Here is a 10270-nt window from a genome sequence, read left to right on the forward strand (position 1 = left end):
GATCCTGGGGTAGGGAACCATGAGCCCATCCAGGCCGTGAACGCTTGCGCCGTCTAAAGACACAACCGGTGGGATGGGTTGGAGCAAAGGGTGCCCAGCAGGGCAGAGCACTGTCCCAATAACATCATCGTAGAGTCATCAAATGGTTTGGGTTGGAAGGGACCTTAAAGCTCATCCAGTTCCAACCCCCCTGCCAGCAGCAGGGACACCTTCCACTAGACCAGGTTGCTCAAAGCCTCATCCAACCTCTGGCCTTCAACACTTCCAGGGAGGAGCAGCCACAGCTTCTCTGGCCAACCTGGGACACTGTCTCACCACCCTCACACCAAAGAATTTCTTCCTCACATCTCATCTCCATCTCCCCTCTGCCACTTTCAAGCCATCACCCCTTGTTCTGTCACCCCCTGTCCTTGTCCAAAGTCCCTCCCCACCTTCCTGGAGCCCCTTCAGGTATCAGGGCCCAACCCAGCCCCATCCATTTGACCCCCACACTTCAGTTATTTATAGACATTGATCAGATTCAATTACAACCTCTGTGCTTTTTCCTCATCTCTTCTTTCCTCATCTCTCTCCAACATCTCCCACTCAACCTCCTCCCTGGGCTCTGCAGCCCCCAGACCCTCAGAGCCACGGCAGCTCCTCACCTTCGCTATCATCGTTGCTTTGTCTACTGTTGCGACCGGTCCCTCTCCCGCTCCCTAAACGAGGGTTGCCCAGTTGATCTTGTTCTTGCTGCTGCTGTTGCTGTTGTTGTTGCCTGCGAGCGATCTTCTTCATCTGCAAAGGAGATGGACAACCCAGATTGGAGGTTCTGATCGAGAGAAGAAGGGGAGTGGGTTGTATTTAACACAGCGATGGTCGTGATGGAACCCTGCTTAGATCCCTCTGGGTGACTCCTCTGTGGTCAATGTTCTCTGCAGTCATCCCTGCGTTAAGACACGGGGCTGATGGAAAAGGCTGTCTTATTTTTCTTGGGGGAGAAACCAAAGGACTTTGTTTTAGTAGAAAGTGAAGTTTTCCAAAGCCACTGATTTTCTGGTTTTCACCCTTGAAATTCTGTGAAATTAGACACATTTCAACTTCTAGGAGAAAGAAGTGGGGGATCCACTTTCTCTAGTGATCTCACTATAAATAAATCCACTTTCTTTCATCCAATTTCTATAGTGAGGGGGGGAAAGCAAGTAGAAAAAGAGGAATTAAGAAATATAAATGTGAAGCCTGGCAAACATCTATAATTAATCAATTTTTTAATTTCTCTTTAAGCTTTTCCTACTACTAGATACGTGTTGTAGGACTTGATGGACCTGTGGTTGGTCCTACCTAGTTGTTCTTCTGTTCTTCTAACCATTTTCTCTCTTTTTTTTATTTTTTTCTAAGTTATTCTCCATTTTAATTGAATGAGTGCACGTGACATCCCACAGGTTTGAAGAACCCAACTGAGAATCATCACTCACCTTGGCTCTTTGATTCTGGAACCAGACTTGTACCACCCGTACTGTCAAACCCGTCTCAGCTGCCAAGGTTTCTCTGACCTGTCCACAAAACCCAGAGAGTTGAATCAAAATTTAAAAGATTCCAAGTCAACAATGGTGGTGAGTGGCTTCCTTAATACCTTTCTACAAGGTTTTGAGGAGACTTCAAAGGAAGCTTTGAACGCTCGACGCTGTTGCGTGGTCAGGATGGTGCGCGGGCGCTTGGAGCGCTTGTGGTCTTTGCTCTCCTCGCCGCCTTTGCCGTGCGAGTGGCTCCCGTCTTCGTCTTCACTTTTCACTGCCACAGAAGATCAGGAGAAGTGATTCAACTAGAGAGTCAGGGACTTTTCTAGGTCATCACCCAGGGGCAAAGATTCAGAGAAACTTGTCAAGGGTTTTGCTCCTTCCAAAGTGGGATTTAGAGTGGAAGAGCAGAAGGAACCCAGCCAAGCTCGTAGATTTAGGTTAGATATTAGGAAGGGTAAGGGTTGGCCAGAGAAGCTGTGGCTGCTCCTCCCTGGAAGTGTTGAAGGCCAGGTTGGATGAGGCTTTGAGCAACCTGGTCTAGTGGAAGGTGTCCCTGCTGATGGCAGGAGGTGGTTGGAACTGGATGAGCTTTAAGGTCCCTTCCAACCCAAAACCATTTGATGATTCTATGACTGAGGTGTGGCTCGGGGGAACACCATCAATTTGGAGACAGAGCTGATGGGCCACCCTGGCCTCTGTACTGTCCATTCCATAATCATAGAATGATAATATCACAGAGCAGCCCATCCAAACCTCTCACTGAATCCCAGAATGGCCTGGATTGGAAAAGACCTTGAAGATCATCGAGTCCAACCATGAACCCAACACTGACAAGTCAACCATGTCCCTCAGCACTGTGTCTACACGACTCTTCAGTCCCTCCAGGGATGGGAAGGTTGGAAAAGATCTCCAAGATCATCAAGTCCAACCATCAACCCAACACCATCATGTCCCACTAAACCATGTCCTGAAGTATCAGGTCTACATGGTTTTTGAACCCCTCCAGGGATGGGGACTCCACCACTGCCCTGGGCAACCCCTTCCAATGCCTGAGACCCTCAGCAGTCTGATATGCCCATGACTGCCTATCACCAAGGGGAGAAGATGCTACAACCTTCACCTACCTACATCTCCTCCCTCTGCAACCTTCTCTATAGTTAATGAGGGACCAGGCAGTACCTGTCTTCTACAAGGTCCATCTTGGTTCCCCACCCTTAGCACTTCTCCAGCCCCATCCCCTCACCAGACTCAGTGGGTGCTGGGCTGATAGCGCTCAACATCTCCTTCTCCTTCTCATAGTCACTGCGGCACAGCAGCTGCCCTTCCTTGAGGACAAACTCATCTCCTCGTTGCAGGCGCCGCTCGCACTCGCAGCAGTAGAAGCAATGAACGTGGTAGACGTTCTCCAGCACCCTCATGATGAGCTCAGAAGGGGCAATCACCTTCAAACAGCTACTGCATTTGGTCTGGAACAACCTGTAAAGAAAGTCCTGATGGTTAGACACTTGGACAGGGAAGATCAGCCCTAGATTGAGGTTCAGGAAGCCAAGGGAAGAAGGGAGTGGATGGTTGGAGCATATCCCAGTAAGAAATGTCCATCCCAACTGGGCTTTGGAGCTTTTTGACCTTCTGTAGCTCCAAGGAGAAGCATGAACTTGCCTGACCCAACAGGATGGAGATCTATGTCCCCTCTTCTTCTCTTTGTTAGGTTGCTCCTAGTGAGAGGACTTTATGGATCCCTCCAGGCTTGGAGGAGCTTTAGGTAAGGAAGTCCCACAGGGGAAAGCTGTTTGTGCCCCACATCATGTCCAGAGAAGAGAAATAAACAACTGCTGAGTGCCCTGTGGATGGAGCAGATGGTTCTGATGAAGTAATTTGGGATCTAAACAAATGTGAGCGGTGGTGGCTGCCGGCTGACAGCTTCTATTTAGCCACTTGACAAGAGAAAGTAATAAAATAGGGATTAATTAGGCTGTTGTTTAAACACACAGAGATCTTCCCCACCAGCAGGGAACTCATAAACTGGGATTGAGAACAAGACTGGGTTAATCCTCCTGGCAAACTCTGTGGAGCAGGATGAAGAGGCTTTACAGGGTTGGGTTCATCCCTTCCAAATACCACCATGGATTTTGTAGCGTGCCGTGGTTTGTGGTTGAAGTGCTTGGGACATTCCAACTGGGATGGTGTGTGGGATTTCTCTTTCCTTTGTGTGAGGTTTGTTGGGGTTTTTTTTTTTGAGTGTTTCTCCCTCTTTCTCTCCCCTTTTCCTCTTTGTCTTTCTGTAAGTCACACTTGAAAAACAAAATCATATTAAAATTAAAATATGATATTTATGAAATGATATAATGATATCTATTAAATGATAAATGATATCTATTTTTAAAATCACATTAAAATCAAATTTAAGTTGAAAAAAACCCCCAAACCTGGGTGTAAAGAGCAGCTTTTTAACCACAACCTCTCGCTGTTTTAACGAAAGAGCAAACTGGGAGCGTGTTCCAGGCACAATCCCAGCCTAAATCTGGACTGAGTCCAAATCTACCCCTTTTCCTAACACCACCATCCTTCTGTTACAGCAGGAGTGAAATAGTAAAAAGAATTTAAAAAGACCCAACTGTGATCACTCAGAGCCAGTCTGCGATCGCGGCTGCCCGGGATCTGTCAGGAGCAAGTGACCGTAGTGCTAAACATCAAATTAGTCCTGTTCCTGGATTTTTTAAGCCCAGATGGAAGATGATGGTGATGCAGTCTGACCCCGTGTTCATCACAACCCAGAGTATCTTGCCCTGGGATTCCCACCTCAAGTTGGTGGTGGATCTACTTGCAAACCAGCAAAACGTAAAGTCCTTGGACTTCCAGCACCAACTCAAAACATCAGCGTGTTCTCAACATTCTTCTCATCCCCAATCCCGGAGGGAAACCAACCCACAGCACTGTTCTATCTGCTGGAAAGGAAATCAACTCAATCCCAGTGAAACCAGCACATCTGGCTGGGAATTATCCATGTTTTATGTCTCTTAAATGGTTTTTATCTCACCCTACGAGTCCCCTTCCCCTTGTCCCCCAATTCTCTCCCCTGGGGAAGTAGGGAATGAGCAAGCAGCTATGTTTGGCTGCCAGCCCAGTGCTCTCCCAGTTCAACCACCACAATATTCTTCTCACTGTTGGCAGGTTGATAGCGAGAGGGATGGAGGAGAACAAGGAAACACGTCAGAGCTGGGAGAGGAGAACGATTCACCTGCAAAGCACCTTCCTCCCGCTGCTGTCGGGACGAGGCAGTTAGTGAGTCTTATTTAAAGATGCTTATTTCAAGATGCTATATTTCTATGATATATTTCTATGCTGTCATGTGCCAGTTTTCCATGAAGAAGGGCTTTTTGGGGGTTTTTTTTGCAGCTAGCAGGTGAGGGAAGCTCCGTTACTGCGGCGTAACTCAATAACGCTTTGGCATCTCGAAACCCGGACCTTCTCGTCTCCCCAGCTAAGCCCCGAAAACAAATCCACTCTGCTTTGTACTAATTGAAGAAAACATTCAGCAAGCAGCTCATAAACACGGTGTCAGCTCGCATTACACGAAATTAAAATTCTCAGCCCTTCCAACACCAGGAATTCCTAAAGAGCCTGGTTTTAATATTGCCTGAATCCGGTTAAGTCAAGGTAATATTGTTTGGGTTGCCATAGGAACAAAACACATCTCCGATGCTGGTAGTGGGTTACAAGGAGACTTGGGGGAAGCTGTGCTGTGGATGTGGCTACCATGACATCTAGAAGATGCTTCCTGTATAAACTACACTGAGGGATGGTCTGAAAAATAAGTGAGTTCCCAGGTTTGTAATGGGAAGTGCATTTAGGAACAGCAGGACATGAGCGAGATGTCCGTGTCCTCCCGGGGAAGAGGACAGCCTCTGTTACACCATTTCCAAGTGCTTGTAACTCACAACCATGTCCCTCTTCTTTTGGAAGGACCTTTGAGCTCCCTAAGCCTCATAATCCATGTGCCTCCACTTTTATTTTGACCAAGTTTCCCCCATGTTCTCTACTAAACACTCTTGATTTCCTCAAGATCCCAGTTTAGGTTGATTTCTGTTGAGATTTCCTGAGGGGAGGTGTGGTCAGCCTATCGATTTTGATTCCTAGGAACGTTCAGAAACCATCCAGCAAGCAGATGGAGATGCCTTCACACATCCAACATCCTTCTTACCAGCTTGACTCAAATTAATTACCTTTTGCAAATGATAGAATTTGATTTTCTTGCTGGGCAAGGGATCACCTTGATGGAAAAAGTGTCAGTAGCAGGAGATGGGTTTATAAGTGGGGACATGTTTGGGAATTGCGAAGAAGGAAGCTCTAGACCAAGTTAAAGAATCCCAGAATTTCTTTGATTGGAAAAGACCTTGAAGATCATCGAGTCCAACCATGAACCCAACACTGACAAGTCAACCATGTCCCTCAGCACTGTGTCTACACGACTCCTCAATCCCTCCAGGGATGGGAAGGTTGGAAAAGACCTTCAAGATCATCAAGTGCAACCATCAACCCAACACCACCATGTCCTGCAGTGTCAGGTCTACGTGTTTTGTGAACATCTCCAGGGATGGGGACTCCACCACTGCCCTGGGCAACCCCTTCCAATGCCTGAGAACCCTTTGGGTGAAGAAATTCTTCCTCACATCCCATCAGTTCTTCACACTGATGGACACTCAAAGACATCTTTTTTTAAAATCCCATTCACTAAACTTTCAGAGCACGGAGCTGCAGGAAGGTGGAATCACAGCAAAGTGACCACATGTATCTGCCTGGGGTTTTTTTTTTCACATGCAGCTGAAATCTTTCTCCATCTTTTCATCATTGATCAGTTTTTAGCCCTAATTAAACACCCTAATTGTCTGTTAATTCTTACAGAGCATCCCTGTCACCGCTCAGGCCACCGCGCTCGCTGCCGATGACTTTGGAGGAGAAGTTGCAGCCCCAGATGGAGATGAGCCCAGCAGAAATGATTTGAGAACCTCTCTGACCTGCCATAGCACGGAGAAGACGTTGACCCAAGCTTGGGAAGGGTAATTTGGGGGGGGGCAAGACAATTATCTCACTAAGATTAAAAGGTGTTAATGAAGCAAAGAATAAGCTGGGAGAGGCCTGTGCTTGGTGAAACGAGCTTATTTAGTTAAGGTTTAGTCAAAATGAAGCAGTCCAGGCTTAAGCAAGGGCTGTTTACTTAACATTGAGCTGCAAAATCCATTGTAGCTGCCTGAAATATTGAAGTGGATCTTGCAAAGCCACATTTTGGGGGTTGGGACTTAAGGGGGGTGACGGGGAAAGGGACACACAAGGGAAACGAAGAGGCAGAGGCAACACAATGTGCTCTTTCATTCCCTTGAAAATGGGAATTTCCCCCCCGCCCCCCCCCCCAATTCAGTGATCTGGAGTGGGACCAGGGGATTAAGAGGGAAAAAAAATTTCCTTCTGCTTAATTTCTGTCTTTTTTCCCAGTTTTTAAATGTTTTTAGGGCAAAGAGAGAAGGTGGAATTTAGGGACAGCAGTTGCCTTCACCCTCCGTCCCCTCCAAAGCTTTTTGGGGGGTTACACGAATTGATTTACCCCTAAAAAGGAACTTTGAGTTGTGTAATAATGATGTCATTGTGCCTCTTGTCAGAAACAGCCTCAAACCTCCTCTTAATGTGAGCGTGTACAGCAGGAAATAAATCTTAATTATTAAATGTTAATAATTTTAACTTAAATAAAGCCAAACTACCTGCTGTGCGTGCGACGTTCTCTCTCGAGGAGAGGGAAAAAGAAGTAAATATAAAATCACAAGTGGATGTCACCTCACTCACTTTGATGTTTCCCTAAAAAAGGCAGGAGGATGGAGAAGAGCCACCATCACACAATGACACAGAAGGAATGACCCAACCTTCTTTATCCATCACTGGAAATCTAAAGATGAGGGCAATGCCATGGTCATGTAGAACAGAAGGATTTTAGGATGGGGCATGCAGGGAAAAGATCTCCTAGCACCATGAGTAGCATTTAAGGTAATTATGCTTGATTATAAAAAATAACCCCTCAAAAAACTGCATCTTCTAAGTGTGGTCCTGCTTGAGTGGACCCTATAAATACCCTTGGCATCCACCTAGAAGGTAAGAGGTGTCACAAACTCTACTCCCTGACCTTGATTTTGTTCATGTCAGCACTGAAAAGCAACTCAGGAAAAAAAAACCAACCCAAAGAACTGAAAAAAAAACCCCCAAAAACCAACCCCATCACCTAAACCACAAACCACAAAAAGCAAAACAACCCCAAAGAGGTTCCCAAAGCCGGAGAGATTCATAAATATTAAAGTGACACGAGTGAAATGCTACTGAAAGATTTAATACTGCGCTGCTGCTCTGTCCCTCAAGGGGTTAAACCCCCCCACTGCGAGGATATTACTGCCAGCACGGTGGCACTGAGCCATCACCATATAATCTGATGAACTCTTTTATTAAATTTCACAGGCCTGTCTTCTTTATTAAAATCTCCCAGAATTCATAGGGCGCCTGTCATATCATTCCTGAATGCTAACAAAAAAAAAAAGTATGTGGGGTTTGGGGTTTTGTTTTGTTTTTTGTTGTTGGGTTTTTTTCCACCACCCCCCCCTTCTCTCTTTTCTCTGAGGGATTTTGTTGTGGTGTCTCAGGTGAAGAAGAGGTGGCAGGGATGGTGTTACTGGCTAAAATCCAGTGGGAAAAGGGGGCTGTGAACTTTTGCAAGTACATTTTTTCCCCCCAAAACCATCTCCCTGCAGACAGAGCTTGGTGGTGGGTAAAACAAACCCCCCAAAAATGAGTTTTATTTCTCTCTGTAGGTGTTTTCTTTCCTGGAACAGCAGTTCACATCCCAAAATCCTACTGTCCCCTGGACCAGAAGCTTCTGCAATGATGGCAAGAGCATGGTAGGACCATGCTTACCAGGTATGGTGGCTCTTGACAGGAGCCAAACGCTGCTTCTGAGGAAGAAAATGAGCAAATTCATTCCAAACAGTCCCAGACCAGAGAGATGACAACGTTACCTGTCCCCTGAGCACTTCCCTTTGAGCTGCCAACACCCCATTTAACATCTGAGCTCACAACCCTGCAAGAACTCTCCTAAACTGAAAAGACTCTGTGTCACTGGGGCAGTGGGGTGAAGGGGAATTCAGCTCCTGCCACCCCCCTCACCTCTGCAAAACAGAGGGAAAAATCCTTCCTGCTCAGATTTAATCCCGCGTGAAGTTGTCTCTGAGCTGCAGGAAGGTGGGATTCAGCTGTTGAATCTCTACTGATCTGTGCTGGACTGGAAATTAGGCTGTAGCTTTGGTTTTATGCTCTTTAGAATAGTCTCTCAATACTTTTTTAATTTAATATTTCCAACAGGAGATCGTGGGAGTCTGACCCTGAGCTGAGCAGGGATGGGGACAACAGATTCCAGGACACACGGAGCTACTGTGAGCTGGTGCTGCTTTTATTTCTCCGTGGCCTGTGCAAAGTTCCTGCTGTGAAGCTTTTACACAGAATCCCAGAATTTCTTTGATTGGAAAAGATCTTGAAGCTCATCAAGTCCAACCATGAACCAAACACTGACAAGTCAACCATGTCCCTCAGCACTGTGTCTACACGACTCTTCAATCCCTCCAGGGATGGGAAGGTTGGAAAAGATCTTCAAGATCATCAAGTCCAACCATCAACCCAACACCACCATGTCCCACTAAACCATGTCCTCAAGTGTCAGGTCTACATGGTTTTTTGAACATCTCCAGGGATGGGGACTCCACCACTGCCCTGGGCAACCCCTTCCAATGCCTCAGAACCCTTTCAGCAAAGAAATTCTTCCTCACATCCCATCTCAACTGCCCTGGCCACAACTTGAGGCCATTTCCTCTTGTCCTGTCACTTGTTCCTTGGTTGAACAGTGACCCTCACCTCTCCCCACCCTTCTTTCAGGGACTTGGACAGAGCCAGAAGGTCTCCCCTGAGCTAAGGTCTTGCAGTTGGGTTTTTTTCCAAGGATATTCTACAAGCTGTTGGGAACAAGAGAGCAAAGCCTCTTGCTGGTGTAGGATAGAGGAGGTAGGTCCTGCTCCAAGCCATCCACCTTCACCTGCCTGCCCAGAAAACCTTCTTTTTGAAATTATTTTTTATTTTTGAAATTATCTTCACTTTCTTTTGGAAATTATTTTATCTTCCAAGCACAGAGAGCCTGGTGTGATGCTTTGTCAAGCTGCCCCACTTTGTGACTTGAGTTGGCTCTTATTCCACACTGAGCTCTTAGGAAACTCCCATCTTTGGGTCAAAAAAACCCCAATAAAAATTAAAAAAAAATAGGAACTGCATCTCTTATTTATGGAAATTCCACTTATTTGGGAAAAGATGGAGTTTGGGGTCCTGTATTTCCACAATTTTTTGCAGTACCATCATCTCCTTTCTCCTTTTCTTTTCCCCTTTTTCTACTCAACAAGACACAACCCCAAACCTGGCTGCGAGTCCAGAGCTTTCAAATGAGGAGTTATAAATTTATATTGATTTTGATCCTGCCTTATTGCATGGCTCTGGGAATTTTCCCCATCTCTATTAATATGCCTAGCAGGAGAAAGCTTCCTTCGCTTCGTAGCTAAGGGTGATATTACCCATCCAGATAGTATCCCAACTCAATATCCTGTTTCTCCTTTTCTCATTTCCTGTTTTGCAGGTCTCAATACTGGCGTTGTCACAGTGAAAAAAAAAAAACCAACAAAACCAAAAACCACAAACCCCCC

General features: G+C 46.1%; 1 protein-coding gene across 1 annotated transcript in view; it reads right to left on the bottom strand.

The window, feature by feature from the left end:
• Positions 1 to 2986, bottom strand: part of LOC104521868 (LIM homeobox transcription factor 1-alpha) — a 4071-nt gene extending 1085 nt beyond the window's left edge. The window contains exons 1-5 of the mRNA XM_010163987.2: positions 2743 to 2986; positions 1613 to 1770; positions 1455 to 1532; positions 645 to 777; positions 3 to 53 (exon numbers count right to left, since the gene is read on the bottom strand). Of these exons, the coding sequence (XP_010162289.2) occupies positions 3 to 53; positions 645 to 777; positions 1455 to 1532; positions 1613 to 1770; positions 2743 to 2917 (595 nt within the window). The 5' untranslated portion in view covers positions 2918 to 2986. The remainder of the gene's footprint in view (positions 1 to 2; positions 54 to 644; positions 778 to 1454; positions 1533 to 1612; positions 1771 to 2742) is intronic.
• Positions 2987 to 10270: the final 7284 nt, after the last annotated feature.

This window comes from Antrostomus carolinensis, unplaced genomic scaffold, assembly GCF_000700745.2.
Source record: "Antrostomus carolinensis isolate BGI_N321 unplaced genomic scaffold, ASM70074v2 scaffold7953, whole genome shotgun sequence".
In the NCBI taxonomy this organism is placed as follows: domain Eukaryota; kingdom Metazoa; phylum Chordata; class Aves; order Caprimulgiformes; family Caprimulgidae; genus Antrostomus; species Antrostomus carolinensis.